Genomic DNA, 20283 nt, shown 5'->3' with positions numbered 1-20283 from the left:
CGTTTGATTGCGTGCAGGTGCGCGCACACGTCTTTGACCGCCTACTGCACAAGGCATTTCTCACTGAAGACCTCGAGGAATGTCATCACTTTCGACGCTTTACGGCGGTTACCATAAACTGTTTCATGCTGAGTCAGCGATCTGTTTTGGCGCAGCGATTCAGGTCTTGGTCCGCTATACAAAACGGTGCAATCATCCGTATTTTGCTGCCCTGTATCATGAAACCAAACATTGCTGGTCGCAGGTACGTGATCGGGGTGACGTGCCAGAACCACGTGAGTGCTGTATCCTCCTCTGCCCTGTCGCTGCACCTGGTTGAGCGCATCGCGGGCTTGGCCGGCATCCGCACTGTCGCACCGGTGGTGGTGGGTCGGCCGACGCGGCTGCGCGCCGTCTGCTTGCGTGGGAGCGACCCCACCTTCGTGTGGGATTTCGGAGACGGAACCTCCGCGGTCGTGGTCAGCGGAGCGCCAGATGTGTGGCACACCTACAACAGGTGCGAAGCCTCGTTCACGATTCAGAGGTGACCGTCGTGAAGATTTATTTTGCTCATAGCTCTCTACCCGATAAAAATGGCCAACGAGAAAGGCACCCACGTTCGTGAATCATATACCTACGCATTGCAGATGCAGTGAATCGTGCCTTACTTCCTTTTTGGCAACCGCGCGTATAGCCCGTTTTCTTCGCATCTTACTATGCGAGTCTTCGCTACTTCGGACATATTAGCACAGCTCAAGAATGATACAAGCTTAGAAGAGACGTATAAGCACCTTTCTCCGGGCTTCCTTACTGCAATCGTATTATGTTGTGCCGGATAACTGCCGCCATAACCGGCTCTCCAGCAATAATTCAATACATGCAGGCGGGCTCTGATCGACACACGGGGCTGTTTTAAGGCGCTCTCTATAGTGGGCCAGTACCGATTATATGATCCAGATAACAGGAGGGTCATGCGTTATTCGCAGTGCAGCCAGAAAGGCAGCTGAACGACCTCGCTGAAGCGATACAGGTGAAATTTAAAGCAGGCACACTCAAGGCATTGGTAAGTTAACGGGTATACAGAGATGCTGCAGTGGCTTCGTCTCCAAGGGAGGGGCGGGCAAAAGGGGGAAACGAGTGGTATTTTTGTGTGTGTACCTATATAGCGCCTACAGGATAAGTTCTCCGTGGTTCTGGCTGTCGTAACAGGTAATATCCGTATGTCCTGCGATGCCACGGCATCATGTGGTCACTGTGTTCAGCGAGAACAAGTTTCTATGGAGCCAATCAGCGCTTGCTCCGTGGCACCACAGCGCCATGTCACCACCACGGCTGTATCCACAGTGGGTTTATTTGAGGCTGTGTCGGTAATATCGCCACCGTAGCGGTTGCCTAGTCGCCCGAGCTTCCGCCTCACTTGCGGAAGGTGCCGGGTTCGATCCCCAGAGCCGCCGGGTACCCAACGTTGATATAGCGAGGGCAAGCTCTCCCCTGGCCTGATGCTCGGCTCATCTGGGATGAACTGCTATGGAAATATGTCTCTCTCCTCGCCTTGTGCAAACGAAAATACGTTGTGTCGTGGTGGTTTTTCGCTAAAGCTGCCCTTGCGCCATAAAAAAAAAAAACCATTATCGAGTATTCATTGCCTGCCGTACTGTGCGGCAATGGAGGCACAGCTGCCTTTGTCACTTTTTTCCGCAGTGGGGCGAAAATCCCACAAGACGTCTTTTCTCTCTCTCTCTCTCTCTCTCTCTCTCTGAGCACCAAATGCATGCTGGTATTTTGGTGCGAACGCTCGTGCCTTGCATGCTGGGAATTTTAATCTGCGCTATAAATTGCGTCCAATTCTTGCTGATTTCGCCTTGTCGATTTTCTGTTCCTTCTTCTAGCGCTCTAGGCGCTTAATTCATGCAGCCTGTTGTAATCTTTGCACTTAATCCGGCTCCCGCCCTTATTTTTTATCCTACCCGCAGCACTGGGGAATACTGGGTAAAGGTTGTCGCCTACAACGCCTTCAGTCGGGCCAAGTTCGAGACGAACCTGTTTGCAATGCGGACACCCTGCAGCAAGCCTGAACTGCTCATCAACCGATACACAGAGGTGAGAGCTCTGCTGAACAAATGGGCTTTTGACTTCGAGTTGCATTCCAATCGACAAAAAAAATGGAAGGTTTATTATCATAATCAGCCTAAATTGCGGACACAGCAGGACAAAGGCCTCTTCCAATGACCTCCAACTAACCCTGCCTTGCGCCAGCTCATTATCATCACCAGCCTGACTACGCCCACTGCAGGGCAAAGGCCGCTCCCATGTCTCTCCAGTTAACCATGTCCTGTGCCAGCGTCATCCACCCTTTGCCTGCAAACTTCTTAATCTGATCCGCCCACTCAACTTTATGCCGTCTCTGCTACGCTTACTTTCTCTTGGAATCCACTCCGTTACCCTCAAGGACCAGCGGTTATCTTGTCTTCGCATAACATGCCCTGCCCAAGCCCATTTCTTCCTCTTGATTTCGACTAGGACGTCATTGACTCGCGTTTGTTCCCTCACCTACTCTGCCCGCTTCCGGTCTCTTAACGTTACACCTATCATCTCCCTCTCCATAGCTCGCTGCGTTGTCCTCAATTTAAGCTGAACCCTTTTCGTTAGCCACCGTGTTTCTGCGCCAGCTGTTGCTGAACTATTCCGACAAGCTTTCTAATCTCATCTGCCCACTCAGTTATAGGAGTTTAACGTCATGAGCCATAAGATTCCCTTTGCTGGTATTTGCAGTTCTTCGCCCCTCGCCACTCCCCCCGTCCCTTGACTCGGATTGGCGACGGCGGTTTCCCTCTCGCCACCCGTCGTCTTCCACCAAGTCGCCTTCTCTTTCCACTTTCCCCTGCCCGCTCCCTTCTGCTTTTCCTCTTCTTATTGCCCTTTCCACTTTGCTACCTCTCTTACGAACGTTCACACGCCGCCAACACCGGACACTTTTCGCGATGGGGGGTTCTAATGCCAACGCATTAATAGAGAGTTATAGCATATCGTTACCGTGTTTACGTTACCGTTTACCGGGCCCGGCTAGCGACATCTGCGCATGCGCCGCCACTTACCAGTCCGCGAGCACTTTACGGAATCTCTTTTAGCGTGGCGGAGAGAGCGTTCGCTCGTAAACAAGCATTGCGGCGCCCTGCACGGCCGCTTCGGACCAAATACAGCACCGCCGCCGCGTTCTTCGGCGCCATTTCTCTCTATACATGAAGGCATTCGCTTTTAATTTGCAAACTCTCACTCATACGTTGAGGTTTGAGTAACAACTAGGCCATGTTTTTGAGATTATTTGCCGATTTTTGAGCAGTTAAGCCTAACTATATGTCGTGTACATAGCCAAATAGCAACCACTACACTGCAGCTCTTCAGTTTTGCGCCCGATTTAACATTTATCTATATTTTTCATGTTTTTTCTTTAAAAGAAGACTGTTAATTTCCTTATTATATTCATCAGTAATTGCAGAAAATAAAAAGTTTCTCCAGCCCAGCCAGGATCAGCGCACTTTAACTTACTGTCACTAGATGGCGCCACTACGTTTACATCCAAACACACTGTTAAGCGGTAACCGCATGAGGCGATATTCCTTCGCGATACGTCGCGCGATGACGCCGCCGTAGCCCATCGCTGCCGCTGGCGCAAACCGCACGAAGCGACGGGACTCGGCGTCGGAGCGGCGCGTTTTCAGTGTTGCTCGATTGCGGCCGCTTCAGCGTTCAGTCATATTGCTTCAATTAACGCGTATAACAACGCTCTTAAAGCTTCATACAAGATAAAACACAATAAAAACATTGAAAAATATATTTAGATAATAATTTTATTTTTAGTCTACACAAAGTCATGTGACGCAGAAAAGTGCGCCCGAGGGACGCTGCGATGAGGCGCCAGGCGACATTCCTGCGCTCTTGCGACTTACAGTGCGTGTAAGACATACCCACAACACCCTTTACTTTTGAACTTCATTAATGACCATTTCATTAAATTCTTGCATAGCTGCCATGGTGAGGGATGCGTTGGCTGTTGCTCCGCGCGGAAAGCCTGCTGAAAAAAAAAATCGACTTTCGCGCGCAAGACGGATCGGAAGTTACTCACCCGCAAGGCCTACCGTCATTGGCTAGTCTCGCACGGCACTTCCGGACGATGAGCGAAATTTCTTGCTAACGCAGAATCTGGGCGACGCGATGAGCGACAGTGCTTCGGCGGCCCTCAGCCCATCGCGCGATGCCATCGCGCGGCGTGTCGCCGCGAATTTTCGCCTCATGCGGTTACTGCTTTAGAGATGAGGGGTCACTGAGTGAGCTGACTCTTTCAGCGCCGCAGGTCCCTTCTCCGAATGACGTTGTCGGACTTGGTTATGAAGGAAACTGTACAGGGGGTTTATTTTACATTATTTACAAGATTTAGGAACCCATTGGAGGGTGATGGGGGAAGGTCGGAGGATCTGAGAACATCTGAGGATGATCGAGGATTCCTTCTCATGGCACTCGTCATCCGGTTTTAAAAGGGGTCTGGTCCCTAGGATTCCCCAGGTTCGAGGAGGTCTTCGCCAGGTTGGGCGTGGCCTAATTTGCGCTGTCGTACTGTGACGTTCCTTGTGTGTGCTACGAGGGTCCGCGTTCGACGGCGCGGCGTAGACGGAACCCCAGTGGTGGCAAAAGCACTCAAGGGAAAACAATTCAGCTGGAAGAGAGGAGATCGGCGACAGCCGGTCTCGTTTTGGAAGCAGCCAGCACACATGTTTCTACTGTATATGGCTGCAAGCAACTTGAGTGGGATTGCTTTCGGGCCTGCCGCCATGGACCGCACGGAGACGACCAAGGTGACAGCTGCGTCCAATTACCGGGCTATACTCGTTGAGAGTGAACGACCAAAACGAAGGGGTTTAAGCACAACCGGAACCCCTTTCCATAGTGTCGGCACGTGTCGAACGCCGCCGCCGCCGCCGCGGGGAGACGGGCGTTATCTTCCCCAATTACCGTGACCGTGCCGCGGACAAAGGGCCTCGTTTCGGCGTGCCTGGCCCCGTGACAAGACGGCGGGCATCATCACCAACCCTCCCGAGCACATCCCAGGACAAGGGACCACTTTCCCGGCCTTTTAGTGACCTCGCGTTCCGGCCTTGAGTGGCGAGTGTCATTTGATGGAGAACGGAGGTCGGTGACCCGCGGGAACCGTCAGCGGGCCAGGGACCGTCTACCACAGCCGACGCTACCTCGACGACAACCTTCTTTCCCTCGGACTCAACACGTGACGGGGGCGAGACCATAAGTGCGGTGGTGTGTTTGTGCGCCCAAGTGAAAGCCCTAGGCCCCTCCCACTCCGGCGTGGGCGTCCTCAACCTAGGGAATGTAGGGAATAAGAAGGATATAAAAATCGACAAGCAGTACGGAAGAAAGAACGCTCAGGACGACATCGTTCGCCAAGGGGGCCTTCAGCGCCGAAGCCCGACGGCGTGCAGCTTCTGCCAGCAACCGTTCGAGCTCAACTCCGGAGCCCCTCCATCGTCCCCATGACGTCGTCGGCACGTAAGCTCGGACACCCCAGCCTCTGATGTATAATCAAATATAATTATTGAATATATCTGTTTGTTTAAACTGAGCCATACGGTGTCTCTTTGCCTCTCCGTCCCGTGTGGACCTGCGCATTATGGGGGGTCGTCACAGTACACACACACACACAAACCACTTCACATAGGGACACGCCCCCGTCACATGCCTCGCCGGAGAGAGAGGGTGCCGCTGGACAATCGCCCCCACCAGAGAGAGCGTTGTCTTCGCGTCCGAACGACAGTTCTCACGCTGTCAAGTCGGACACGTCTTCCGGTAAGTCCGAATGGGCGAGGCGCCGGCGAGCCGGCACAGTTGAAGGGGTGAGCCACTCCTGTTCGGTTTGGCGGTCGCTAACTGCCTCCGTACCGCACGGTCGATCTTCCGGGAACAATGTTGTTTACAAACGGCAGCAGAGTCCTCCGCCTCGAATCCAATAACCCAAGCGGGGACCGGCCGTGGGAACCAAGATGCCTATCGCCGTGCAGTGACCCCGGCTGTAGGTGTCCCGGGCCGACTACGCAGCTGAACCAGACGGGCTGTCGCCAGAAACCTTACAACAGAAGGAAGCCATGATGCGGTACGGCAAACAGGTGTCGTAGTTGCGGTTTTTTACAGCGCTCGCAACGCAACGTGCGCTGCGTATGCAAGCTTGCTGAGGACTGCGTAGTGAAATTGTCTACTGGCCAGGGTATGCAAAGGTGTCTAGCTTCAGGGGCACATTTGAAAAGCCGCTGAGTCGGCTGTTAGCTGAAGTGTAGTCGGTACGTCTTTATATGCAGAGAAAAATATTGAACTGCATGTAGCATCTCACTTCATAGAAATGATTGCAATGCATTCTTATTTTTGTTTGCAATAAAATGTGGGCACCTGCTATCATCATCACTCATTTTAGCCTTACGGTAACCTGTTACGGGAGAGACGGTACGCTAAAACGTCTTCTGGCATGCGCCACGCTAACTGGAAAGTTCGGCGTCCGGTAACACGGTAAACGGTAACGATATGCTATAACTCTCTAATGAACTGCCGAGAGCGCATATTCATAATTCGTAAGATAGGATGAAGGAAAAATATTTTCCTGCGGGTTGAAAACTTTAACCTCAACCCACCTTACCACGTCGGGCTTCCGCAGCCCTATTAACACGCCTCTCGCTGGCGCTTACGTATCGGTTTCCTTCGAAGGTGCACCTGAACGAAGACGTACACGTGGAAGCGTCCGTGAAGACCGCGTGCCCCGTTTCGGCGAGAGTCACCTACTCCTGGACTGTGCTGAATGCGACGGGAGGACAGGTGCTCCCTTTTCCCGGCGGTGGCGCCTTCTCCCAGAAAGATTTTACTCTGGCCGCAGGAACGCTGCCCGTGGGCAGGTACACGCTCTCGTTGAAGGTGAGCATAGCTAGCACAGCATAGCTAGCTTGGCGCCCTGCACCACTGTCGACCAGGGTATTGAACAGATGGCGCGGGTGTCGAGCTGGCCGAGCCTGTTGCTTTATTAACCTCTTGCGTTCACTGATATTAGCTTGCTGTTGTTGGCCGGTTGTTTGGGTGCACGCTGTTGATAGGATGGCTCGTTTGCTGCAATTGCTGCTATTGTCTGTTGCTCCCCGGAAGACAGCGAGACATAGGGCGCCGTCAGCATCTGCCAAGCTCTGTGGTCAAGCTGCCGCTGACATATCTGAACGTGCACGCGACAGAATAGGCGTTTGTTCTTTCGCGCATGCGCTAGTGGTAACATCCGCTGCCTAGGTAGAGCTGCGGTTGTTCCAGTGGGCAACAAAAAGCCGTACGCCACTTGAGTCGCAACAAAGGCGAGCCCGCTAGTGAATCAAAACCGTAGACGTAGACAGCCACGAAGCAGGTAGAGCGGGAAAAAGCGCTAAGCAGCGCTAAGATCAGTGCAGGTAGTACTAACAACTGATCGATTTGAAGCGCAGATGTGGCGCTACGGATTCCAGGAATGTTTGGACACGAAAAGCTATCGATATAAGTGGCCCGTTAATTTTGTCTCAGCCGCCGCGGTGGCTCAGTGGTTATGGCGCTCGGCTGCTGACCCGAAAGATGCGGGTTCGATCCCGTCCGCGGCGGTCGAATTTCGATGGAGGCGAAATTCTAGAGGCCCGTGTACTGTGCGACCTGAGTGCGCGTTCCCAGGTGGTGGACATTTCTGGAGCCCTTCACTACGGCGTCCCCCATAGCCTGAGTCGCTTGGGGACGTTAAACCCCCATAAACATGCATAAACCAGTTTTGTCTCATCTTCCAGAAGAAGTTGACGCGGAAAAACGAGGACAAGCGTAGGCAAACAAACATGACCGCTCGTCTTTGTTTGTCGACGCTTAAGTTGTCCTCGTTTTCCGCGCCAACTTCTTCAGTATGCATATCAAACAACTTGCCCAACTTTCTGCTCTCCTAAGTTGCCTCATCTTCTTCCATAAACCCTTCATCTGCTGTTAGGCATTTTGTTAGGACACTTGGTATAGTCACATTTATTTCACGGCGCCGTACACGCTAGGGCTCCTGCGGGCATCGGCCGCGCACCCCTGTCGTGTCCCCACCTTTTTGCCGACGCCGTTGTCGTCCTGGGTACTTGGAGCAGCATTCACGTTCTTTTGCACGCCCAAGTTCCGAGGCGAAACGCTTACATGAAGAGAAAAAAACACGTAAGCGGGCTGAACGCGCAGCAAGCCTGGTTTCGTAATTTCCGTTCCTCCGCGTCATCTCGGCCGTCGTCGAAACGGCTCAAGACTACTTCCACGACGCTGGTCATTAACGCAGACGGGGCCGAAAGAAAGCTGACGACCGCAGAGAAAGAGACCGCGCAGTTCCGGCTTGCACTGGCATACTCGAATACTTGCGACAGGGAGGAGGAAAGGAAGCAAATTACGAAGAATAAGTAGAACAGAAGAAGAAGGAAAGCAAGCGCTTCCTTTCGTCGTCGAAGCAGCGGCGGCTCCGGCCGGCACTCGTCGTCGGCCGCGGGCGGAAAGCGCCTCGGGCGGCCGCGGAGGCAGCGCATACACTATCGCGCCGCGTGGCACGTGATTAATTGTGTTTGTTATTAATTCAGCCGTTTCATTCGCTCCTCACACCATGCCGCGCTCTCTTTTCTCCTCCCGGCGAAGGGAGGGGGGAGGAAATGGCGCATCTCTTCATCATTAATCACGGCGATGACTCTTCGGTTTCGTATGGGTCCTGCTTTCTTTTTTTTTTTCTCTCTTTGACGACCGCTGTATTTTCTGAATGTCTCGGGTCGTTCTCGTTATTCTTTATGTTCATATTTTTTCCTGTCGTTTATTTTTTGCAACGTTCTTTCGTTGGTCCACCAGCCTTCGCTTCGCCTTTTTGGTCCGGATGGCTGCCGCTGGGACCGTCACTAAGTGCGCGTTTTTACGCTACTGTGTTGCTCGGCGCGTCTCCCCTCTTCGCCGTCGTCTCGTTATTGACTTTTGTCTTCGCTTAGTGAGGCCGTTAACGTCGCTCCCAGTGTGCATCTTATCGTCCTCTTCAGCCTTCCGTCTTTCGTTCCAGTTGATCCGCTCTCCTCTTGTCTTTCTTGTTGCCGCATTTTGCTCTTTTGTTTCCTAGCAGCATTCAGCGGGTACAGATGCGCTCCCTTATCGCTGCCAGCAGAGTTTATGAGGCGTGCGCGCAGAGGGCGCATGCTTAATGCGCCCGGCTTTCGCGCGGCCCGGCCCAACGTATCGCTCAGCGGCGATCGGTACTGCAGCGGCGCGCAATTATTACGGAGCGCTACGCGTCTCTCGCGTGTGTGTGCGTATGCGCGTCGGAGATGCCTGCGTGCGTGCGTGCAGACACCGATGTCGCGTGCCGCGATTTCTGCAGCCGGGACAGTTTTTCTTGCTGTCCGGCCTTGTTACATTTGTCACCGCGGAGAAGAAAGAGCAGTGCGCTACAGACACACAGCGTCGGCAGAAGAACCAGGGGTCGAGCACCGCGGGCTTCGCGCGCCAACGTTGTGTTTCTGGGCTACGCAGTGGCCCCCCTATCGCCGCTGTGATCCCTCTTTTGTCGCTTGTTCTGTCCCGCTTATTCCCTGGCGGTATTTTATTTGCTCTTATCGCGGCTCTTGTTGTCCAAACAGCCGCGCGGAAAGCGCTGACGAGCGGAATGGGCGGCGCGGCTTGAGCAATTTGGTTCATGTTTGTCCTCCATTCGCCGGTATGCATGGGACGACTGTAGCATGAATGGCCGCGCTGTCAGCCGCGTGAATTGCGTCGTCGATAATGAGGCATTTGGTCTTTCTTTTGCTATAGTTGGATTGGGGCGTGTAACGCTTAAAGGCCAGCAAAGGGAAAATGGCTGATGTTAGGAAGGTTACCTTCGTATATGCAATATTGTATCCGAGTTTATGAGCTTCAGCAAAATTAGCTTTAGCACAGGCAGCAGCCAGGAATGGACACAGAACAACAACAAAAAATAGCTTTAGGGGACTTTTAAGCTCCGCTTTGGGGATGGCGGGATAACGTTAATGGCCTCCATTCAGCGGCCTGGGGTCCTCTTTGCGTATCACTTCGCAGACACGGGCGCTGTTTTTAAAAGCGGGAGCTTTTACTACTCCCCTCCGTAGCTTCTTCGCCGTGTGCGCGAGTTTAACCCGGAACCGAGGAGAAACCACGTGGCAACTATGACGTCACTCAGCCGCCGCCGAAACCGAGCGCTCGCCTCTGCCTAGTCACGTGACCACCATGATGTCATTCAACGGCAGCTACGCCGGAGCCGTGCGCTCGCTCTGTCTAGGCAGCCCCAGGGATTTATTATTTTTCAATCTTTTTAGGTTGCTACGACACAGACTGACAAAGCGCAACGGAACTAGGACGAGTAGAAGAAACACGAAACACAGGACAGAAGCGCCTGTCCTGTGTTTCGTGTTTCTTCTACTCATCCTAGTTCCGTTGCGCTTTGTCAGTCTGTGTCGTAGCAGCATGAACCAACTAGCCCACACCAAGGTCCTCTTAGAACATATTTTTTAGGTTGCCCCAACCTAATATATGTCTAAATGGCCTGCGCTGCCTCTCAGCCTGTGTCAGCGGACTGCAACAGCTCTCGACAATTCAACGGCAGCAGTCGACATGGATGATCCAGGCGAGACGCCTCGGGAACTGTCTGCGTCTCAGAGGTTGCGAAGAGGACAGGCCGAATCCGATCATCCAGTGGACGTAGCTCGCCGAGAGGCTGCCGCACAGGGAGAAAGAGAGTAACCAAAGCGAAAGCTTTAAGGTTAAGCCTGTTAAACCTTGGCTATAAACGTCATTCATTACCATCTAGCTACAACCAAGTCTAGCCAAGCCTTACTGGGCTTAGCTTTGAAACTTTCGCTTTGGTTACTTAGGTTTAGCCGGGTTAAACCTTTGCCCAATTTTTTTTTTCATTCACCATCACACAACGTTTAACCTAAACGTCGAGTCCAGTGCGATGACATTAGAGATCCGTCCCACGCAAGTGCTCCCTCTCTGTCGCCTATGTTCTGCCTACATGCCCATATATGCGGAATTGGTCATTCTCTACTCTGCGTTCATAGATCACTGGGTGTTCATAGATCACTTTTGGCGAGTGGTGCAGCGGTTAAGCCGTACGCCACAGCCCAGGCTGGTGACTGTTTTACAGCAACCGGTTGGGCTTATGAGACCTAGGTCGCTCTTCCGAAGGAACCTCTCGTGACCAATCTCTGATTTAACTGCCGCCTGCTTTGGCGGGCATGTTTGTTCACATTCCAGTGGTCAGGTGCCCACCTGGTGGTGGTAGTGGTTTTATTAAAAATAATAGTAAAAAGGAAGGAAAAGATTTTTGCTAGCCCCGGCATCTGCCATCGATACTGAAGCACCTGAGCTGGGGCAGCGGAAATAAAGGACAGCAGGCAGAATGGAGAAATGAAACGAAAGAGGTGAGGGGACAGCAATAGAGGACAGGGGGAGAAGTAATATGTACAAACTATTTACACAATAAGAAATGTGTCCAGGTTGTGCGCGTGATTAGTTCATTGTAGAGGAATTAAATCACACACGCGCACAGCACTGTGTAGGTTACAACTGGAGTGGGGCGTCCAGTTATTAATCGTTCAAGGTAGAACTCGCGGAGCGTTCGGTCACTGCGTGTAACTACCTGACGGAGAACAGACGGGACGTCAAGCCCGTGTGTTCGAGGAATGCACAGAGGCTCACCAAAGTTCGCTCACGAGTGCGCGCACTGCCCTGCGGCCACAATAGCGTCTTGATGGAGTCTGGTAGTATGCCCTGCGCCCTATAGGCCGCGAGCATATCGCGACGAGCATCGGCGAACGCGGAGCAGCGAAGGAGCAGATGTTCTAGTGTTTCCACTGCACCGCATCCGTCACACACATCACTCGTCGCGATTCCGTGACGCACCCGTCGTTCCCCGGGCCACACGCAGCCAATGCGCGCGCGGAGGATCATTGCACGTTGTGACCGTGTAAGTGCGCGACAGCCGGTGACACTGTCGATGCGCTCACCTCCCGCGATGCGTGGGTCGGGGTGCTGCTTTCGGAGATGGTCGTGGATGGCCGCACGCACGTCCTCCAGCGCAAGGGGCAGATCGCTGGCAGGTAGTTGGTGTGCAGCGGTCGCGAGGTCGTCAGCTTCTTCGTTGCCGGCGATGCCGCAGTGACCGGGCACCCACTCTGCACGCACGGCACAACCTCTCTGCGCGAGGCGCTCGATGCGCGAGCGAATTTCCCGCACTAGTGGGGTACCGCGGCCGTTAGATTGCAGGCGGCTGAGGGCGGCGCGGGAGTCGCACAGCAGAGCACTCCTGGGCGGCGGAGGGCCGAGGGTGAGCAACAGGTCCAGCCCGAGCCGGATCCCCATCAACTCCGCCGTGGTGGAGGAGCCCAGGAAGGCTGCGTGTTGCTGGCTGTGCAGTCTCAGGGCGGGGATGGTGGCCGCCGCAGCAAGGGAGCAGCTGTCGCGGGCCACTGAGCCGTCGGTGTACACGAGGAGATGGTCCTGGAGCTCCTCGTGTATGACGGCTCTGGCCAGCTGCTGCACAGCACAGAGGGGTGTGCTCCGCTTTCCCGCGATGCCGACGATCTCTCGCTGTACCTCCGAGGCAGCAGGCCAGGTCGCGCAGGAGCCGTAGGGGGGTGGGCCTTGGGTCAATTGCTCATACTCGAGCAGCGCCGCGCCCATTCGTGAGCGCGGGTGCGAGCGCATACGCTGCAGCAGCGAGCCGCCGTCCGGTGCGCGGTGAAGCCGGTCGATGTGATTCAGTGCCCTGCGCGCTGCTTGGAGCTCAAGGGGCCACGCTCCTGCCTCGGCCAACGTTGCGGCGCACTGCGAGTTTTTGGGCAGGCCTAGGCACACGCGCAGGGACTTGCGGTGCTGAAGCTCGAGCTTCTTCCAGCACGGCTTGCGCACCGTGACGAGCGGCAGCGCATAGAGCACCGCCCCCAAAGCTGCGGCATTGTATAGACGCAGCGCGGCTTGCTGGGAGATGCCCTGGCCTCGAGCAGTGAGCTTGTGCACGGCGGCGGTGATCCTCTTCATCTGCAGACAGGCCTTGGTCGCCGCGGGGCGGAAGGAAAGGCGCCAGTCGATGTCCAGGCCAAGGTACCGCACCGATTTACGCCAAGGAATCGGAGTCCCGTCCAGTGACAGTGGCGCAAGGTGCGCGCGCGAGCGCGAAACGCAGGCCATGGCCACCGATTTGTCCGCGCTCAGCGACAGACCAAGGCCGCGCAAGCTGGCATCGATTGCGGTCAGGGCTCCCTGAAGGCCCCCCCGCACGCGGAACGCCTCGCCCGGTGGTCCCCGGCACCACAGAGCTATGCCCACCTGCACAATCAGGATTTTCCGCTCACAGCGCCGCCGCCAACGACACCGACGCCGCCGGATTTTCTGCAGAACGGTAGCCTTAACGCTATCGTGCTAAAAAACATACAAAATATTATCGGCACGTTCATTTTTAAGGGTCCAAGTTCGGCTGAGGTTTCCGCGAGCCAGAAACCTTCCATGGAAATACTACGCTTATCCATCCTGTAAAGTAGGACCATCCCCTCCGAGGCTCTCCTATAAATCCACCGGTGTTGAGTGATTTAATATCTGATATGGGTCCCATTTGGACCCAAGATATTAAACTTATTTTTGGAATGAATGTGGTGGAGTGCTTGAAGCTTGCTTCACCTTCGCGCCACGGGTTGGCCCGATATTGCACTGCCTCCGGGATCGGCCCGGGGCATATTAGCGCGCGCCTTTTCTTTCTATCTTTGCACTCATATCTTTCAACTCTCCTACATTCAGCACGCGGCAGCGATTGTGGCTCAACATGAGCCAGTGGGCAGGCCTGTGCACTTTCCTTTTCATTCTTCCTTTCAACAACAGCAAGCAAGCAAGGTCGGAGTAGCGTTGCCTTGGCCCTTCGCCTGCCAGAGAAGCGGTTGTGGGAGAGAAAGGATCGAGTGTGTGTCGGAGGTGCAGCTGGCGCCTGTTGTGCGGGCGGAGATGTCTCTGGCCAGGGGATGAGCGGTGCTAGAAATGCCCTGGGAAGCCGGCATGGCACCCTTGAGGTGCGATAGCTACTGCTGTCTCTGTCTCTGAATAGATGTGCTTTAAGTGATGGTGAGTTGTAGGGAGTAGGGTACCCTATACATCGTTTAACTGAACGCTACTCAGTAAATGTTTCTATTGCGCGAGGTTTGCCTACAGACTTCCTACCCCGTACGGCTGCAGCAAATGCATCGTTCGTCTTTATTTCGCTTGTCTCAACAACCGTAGGCATCACACCCAAACACTGGTGTTCCCACGAGTTCTGATTTCTCGCCGGACTTTCATTTTTTTTTTTTTTTTTGTGGGGGGGGGGGGGGGGAGTTTGTGGTATGCGGCTTCGAGGCAACTTATAGGTAGTCGAGGGAGGAGCTTACGAGGCAATACATTGGCTGGTTCTGCGTCTGTTATGTCTCGGTTTCATCGTGGTTTCGCTCGTTGGGGTGTAACATGAATACCATTGATCTTAATCAGCTGCTTTCTGCCATGCATCTGTGCGGAAGTTCTGAGGGTGCCGCCGCTCAGCGTGTGGGCGGTTTTTATACTAATTAGTAATTAACGGTCTCAGGTACTGAAATAGAGCTTTCGGTGGTGCATATTGGGCAGGAGGAGTGTGCAAAAGCTGGACGAAGGAATTCACTACTCGAATGCGCAGGCCGTTGTCTGGTTCTGTGTGCCACGTCAATCTAGAATTTATGCTGTCCGCGCGTCTGTTTCTAACAATTAAGCATTAAATGTTCAGTATTGTGCAGTTTTGTTTATGCGCTGTCACAGTCCTTGTTGCGAAGCGCATTCCCTCACTCAGGTGCTCACATAGAGTATATAGCTGCGCTAGGTGCTCAAGCCTCTCTCTGCCGCAGGCCCGCATGGCGCCCACGGCCGTGTACGCTGTGGAGAATGCGACCCTGGCTGTCATCCCGGCCCCGATGGGCATCAGCATTGCGGGGGGCGCATGGCGTGCCATCGGCCCCTCCGCGGTTGTCATCCTCGAGGCGATTGTGAAGCCGCCAGAGCTCGCCGCCTACAGGTGCGTGGGGGTGGGGAATCTGCAAATGCATGTGCGCCTCTCATCTGAGCGACTAACACGATGTTGTGACCGAACTCGGACGACTCGCCAAAATTCCACCGTGCCTTGCGTTGAAAACAGTTTTGAGCAGTTATGAGCCTGCGAAGAAAGTGGTCTTGACGTTGTGTCATCAGAAACGACATGCAGACTGACAGTCATAAGGTTCATAACATGCCCATTTAGAACCGTACTTAGAAATTTTATTTTACATGCAGACAGACAGTGGTCTGTCTGCGTGTCAGAAACGACATGCAGACTGACAGTCATAATAAGGTTCATAACATGCCCATTTAGAACCGTACTTAGAAATTTTATTTTACATGCAGACAGACAGTGGTCTGTCTGCGTGTAAAATAAAATTTCTAAGTATGGTTGGTCAGTCTGCATGTAAAATAAAATTTCTAAGTATGGTTCTAAATGGGCATGTTATGAACCTTTAGGGGCCGTATCTGCCGTACCACTTGCAGTCTATGCGCATTCATCCCACCTATATACTCGGTAACAGGAAGGAGTGATACGTGTTTATTTGCGCTTTCAGTTTTCATTGCACCTTTATGTCCACACCGAATCGCCTTCGGCGTCGGCTCATCACGAGCGCATATTACACAGCAATGAAGCATATAAAGTTAACAATTAATCTAGTACACAATCTTCAATTTAATAAAACAGGTTGAAGGGCTAGTTGGTGTTGTAGTGTTCCAAGAAGAGTGAATGAGCGCTGCTCATTTCGGACTAGCACATGACACTTGGTTGGAGTCAGCGCTCATCCTGTCTTTCTGTGTGCTCATCTGAAATAAGTACAGCGCTCACTTACTCTTCTACAAATGATTCACTGTAAACCCTCCGTTCAGCGAGTTCGTTTTTGGCGTAAGTTTCCGTCTTCCGGACGTACGCTTTACATTCCGCGACCTCTTCTGCCTTCGTTCGCAGGGTAACGTGGAAGTGTGAGCGCCTGAGCAGGGATGGCGGCGCCGACTGCTTCACGGGTCCGGTGCCGTCGTCTCTGGCCAAGAGGAGCAGCAGGACACTGCGTTTCGCCGCGTCGGCCCTGCGGCCGCTGTTGGGCGCCTTCCTCTTCACGGCCACGCTGGCGCTGGGCAACACCTCCCGCGTGGCGCACCAGGTCTTGGAGGCATCTGCCGGCGGCCCTCGTTTCCGGTACGCCACACGCAGGGAAAAGGGCTGGCAGGACGTGACGACGCGCCTAGTCTCGCAATCATTTGTGACTGATGTTATAGAGCCAGTCAGGGGACAGAATGATCAGCATTGTGCGAGTTATCTGACGGAGCGTGATTGGCCGGCAATTTTGCTGTCCTTTGTCGGGCTGTAACAACTGCGAAAAGCCGGGTGCCGTACAATCAGGAACCTTCTAATGTTCTATAGTTCAGTCCCCCATTCGCTTGCGCAGACTGCAGTGCCTGCCGCAGCGTTCGCTACATTGCCCGAAGATGGTGAAGACCTGGGCGCCGCGCGTGTTTTTGTCAGGAGCTCAGCTGCGCTTTCCCCTGGCGCTGAGGCACAACGTCGCATATACTGAGCGCAGACGACAAAAGCTGCTGCTCGCTCACTTGTCATGCAGTGAGGAATAGACCCGCACATTTCAAGGCCTCTGTACCACTGTATTGGTTTACCGCACGAACTGCGAGTAGAATATGCTGCGCCGGTTAATTATACGTCGTCGGAGTCGTGTGAACATTTACCGACCACGCGCCGCGAAAGCTGCCGCATTACCTTGAGCGAGCGCGTCATCACTGCTTGACCTGTGATGTGTAAGCGCACCGTCACTCACGAGTAAGAACGCTTACAAAAATTTCTTTAGGCAGTCTACAGAGTGTCCATAGAATTTTGTAAATGTAGACTTGCACAAATCTTATACGGTAGTCCTTACACAATACAAATTATATAAACAGTCCATAGGCAATCATAGATTTATGGCCATACACATTTAGTAGACTTTTGCCTACATAATCACGATATAGCTATGAATATATATAAAAAGGAATTACCTATATTGCAAGGCAATAAAGAGTACACGATGTCTGTAGAAAGTCTCAGACCATTTTAATAGGGGAGCACGTACGCTATTGTGACACACACAAAAAAATGTCTCTTAAGCCTGTCACTGGAAGAACTCAGTGAACGTCGCCGGTAAACACGAGCGCTGGAGACGGTTACGTGATGATCCGGAGTTGTACGCCAGTGAAGCAGAGCAAAAAATTTGGCTGTGGATTTTCTCAGCTAATCCAGGATGTACAAAGTGAATCCTGTCGGCGTTCATTGGCGTTGGCGTTGACAACTTTCTAGACTCCGATGTTTCTGACGCAAGGAAGGGTGCATAATAACTGGCTCCCTGGACCAGTGGACGCCTCAATCGCGCTTTGAGGTACGTGGCAGTGGTGAGAGAAAGATGTGGGCGTCATGCATTAGCGCTGATAATGTTGTGGCAGACACGCGGCACTGCAGCAACAGGCCGCAGCGTTCATTGGGTGGCCAACCTCTTGCTATAAACCATTAACTGCCACCCGCCAGGGTCGCAGGGTGGGTGCGCTGCCTATCCAGCATGCAGAACGCATTCAAAGTTACAGGTGATACACAGCTTTTGTTTTAATTGTAACGTTCATCAGAAGTTCAACCGCAGCTAATTCAGAGTGTCTACTAACCGTAAAAACCGGGAATTTCGATAATCTGGCAGGGAAAACTCAGGGTATTTGTGCTTATATCAGGGAAAATTAGCTGCAGTTCTACATAAAAGGAACTAAAGTCGTGATATTGCTGCCTCAAGTAAACAGTGCGGACTGGCATTGCGCTGATTGTCCAGTGCAGCGTTACGCATCCTCGCCTCAGCGGCCGTTGGCCTCCAACTTTGTCCTGCCAAGTGGAGCATCCGAGCAAGGCGGCATAAAACTTTGCAGCGCCAGCGGCGCTTCGAATTTCGAAACGTACGTCGAAAGCGGGCACTTTCCCCTGCTTCCCCGACGCTGTGGCCGACGGCAGAGTGCGCGCTTCCTGCGGTTCACACGTGCGCTGTTCGACGGCCAGCGGCCTCCCCTTGTTTTCCTGTATCCGAGTGGACAGCTCCAACAAGGCGGCAGAAAACGTTGCGAGAACTTGCGATGGTCCCAAATGAACTCTTCCTCCCTTCCTCCCTGCGCATGGAAGCGTCCATTTCTGCCGCAGGGGGTGCACGCATGCGATGCAGGCGGCGCAGCTTTGGGAGAGGGGGAAATAGCTTTGCGCCTTTTCGCGATTTGCCGACGCTGGCAAAGCAACGAATTCTGTCCGTACTTAGCTGCGCCGTTTTGAACCGACGTAGTTTTAATGACTGCTGTAGTGCCGCAGGCGAGCTCTGTACGACCTGTAAAGCATGACGGCCTTCAATTGCACTTTCGTCCGGGACTGGACGAATGTGAAACATTGCGAGTTTGCAGCCTGGATTAGGCCCGTCGAAAGTAACGCGAACGCTGCGTACTGTGCGCTATGCAGAAAGCAGTTTTCGCTCAGCAACATGGGAAGAAGAGCGGTGACAAGTCACGCTGAAAGTAAGAAGCACCGACTGGCCATTACCGGAGCCGGGACACCCTGTGTAGCCTCATTTTTGACACCGCCAGCCACCGTTGTGACCAATGCCGGGTCAGTGCCGTCAGTTTCTGCGCATCCTTCAAGTGCTTCAACTACGGCGACGGACGTCCAACTGGATCGTACAGCAAAGAATATCTTTCAGCGTGACTTGGAGGTCATAAATGCTGATGTGGTGCTTCAACGCTTTTATGATGCACATATCACTCCATGCTGCCGCGGCATCGGCTTCTCTGCTCGCTTTGATGTTCCCATCATCAGCTACAGTCAAGAAAATGCAACTTGGCAAAGACAAGGTAGGATATACTGTATTGTCTATATATGGCCTCGCACCTTAATTTATTCAAGGAGAACATCGTGTCGAAAGTGAGCCAAGCCTCCCACCTCGCCGTGGCGTTTGACGAATCGTTAAACAGAGTTGCACAAAAAAAGCAAATGGGCGTTTTTGTTCGCTTTTGTTCGGATGCAGAGCAGGGTGTGAAAACGCGCTACTTGACGTCATGCTTTCTGGGGCACACGCGGCCGGAAGAATTGTTGTCCGCTTTTAAAACTGCCACACATGGACTCTCCCGACCAAAAATTCTTCAGATCACAATGAATGGGCCAAATGTAAATATAAAATTTCTCCGTGAGATCAAATAAGTACTTTGTGAATCCAGCGATGGCCGTCGTATCCTGGAAATTGGTAGTCATGGCCTTCATGTTGTAAACGGCGCTTTTCAAAACCGGACACGCGGCAACAGGTTGGCAACTCGTGGAATATCCTCGGGCTTTGTACAACTTATAATGCGTACCTGCCCGACGCACTGAGTATACGCATGCATATAACCTGGAGTAACATTGAACCGGGAGCTGAGCTTGCTCCTGCTAGGTCAGTAAATCTCTTGCTTTAAAAGCCTCGGCGACGAGGTTATACCGACGTGCGAGATCGCGATCTCGAGGCCATGAGACAACCGCGGCACGATCAGGAAGTGCGCGCCAGCGAAGCCAATACGCTTTCGCCGGGCTCACGTGAAAGACGAGCGTCGATTGAAATGCTGCATGTCCTTTCGGCTTTGCGTGTTCGGCTTGCGACACACTGACACGTGCATATGCTGCAGATATGAGCGTTGGCCGTGCTCTTAACCACCTTATTTATCAGTAACTTCATAGTGAGACAGGCTTAAAGGGGCCCCGAAACACATAATCAGTGCATTGCTTTGCCTCTTGGTTACATAGAATGAGTTACAGTGATGCTATTAGCATCGGTCGCACCGCGTATACTCTGGTTTTTAATATTTTAATTAGCTCGCAAAAACAAATTCATGGCGCTGACGGTGTCACCATGCAGTGGCGGTTTTTAGCAGTGGATATGACATCACTTAGTGCGAGCTTTATGATTGGACAAACAGTAAATATACTTCAAATTGGGTTAATAACTAAATATAAGTTTTTCAAGTTTTTGCGTTTTATATTACATTAACAAAATCAACTTTTTTGCCTTAGATAAAAGCGCTCTAAAGCAAGTAAAACAAAAATGCACCACCAGAGGCTCTGGCTACTTTTTGCATCGAAGGACATTGCCCCTCTCT

General features: G+C 52.9%; 1 protein-coding gene and 1 non-coding gene across 2 annotated transcripts in view; both read left to right on the top strand.

Annotated features, from left to right (window-relative positions):
• The window catches only part of LOC144123740 (uncharacterized), a 189058-nt gene that overhangs the window by 64662 nt on the left and 104113 nt on the right, over nucleotides 1–20283 (top strand). The window contains exons 10-14 of the mRNA XM_077656508.1: nucleotides 245–496; nucleotides 1953–2079; nucleotides 6739–6942; nucleotides 14931–15097; nucleotides 16067–16294. Of these exons, the coding sequence (XP_077512634.1) occupies nucleotides 245–496; nucleotides 1953–2079; nucleotides 6739–6942; nucleotides 14931–15097; nucleotides 16067–16294 (978 nt within the window). The remainder of the gene's footprint in view (nucleotides 1–244; nucleotides 497–1952; nucleotides 2080–6738; nucleotides 6943–14930; nucleotides 15098–16066; nucleotides 16295–20283) is intronic.
• On the top strand, nucleotides 13579–13766 carry LOC144126499 (U2 spliceosomal RNA). The gene has a single exon (XR_013313528.1). It is a non-coding gene; the product is annotated as a U2 spliceosomal RNA (small nuclear RNA).

The sequence above is a fragment of the Amblyomma americanum genome, chromosome 3 (assembly GCF_052857255.1).
Source record: "Amblyomma americanum isolate KBUSLIRL-KWMA chromosome 3, ASM5285725v1, whole genome shotgun sequence".
In the NCBI taxonomy this organism is placed as follows: Eukaryota; Metazoa; Arthropoda; class Arachnida; order Ixodida; family Ixodidae; genus Amblyomma; species Amblyomma americanum.
Note: the sequence above shows the minus strand (reverse complement) of the source record. Positions and strands in the feature narration are given on the sequence as shown.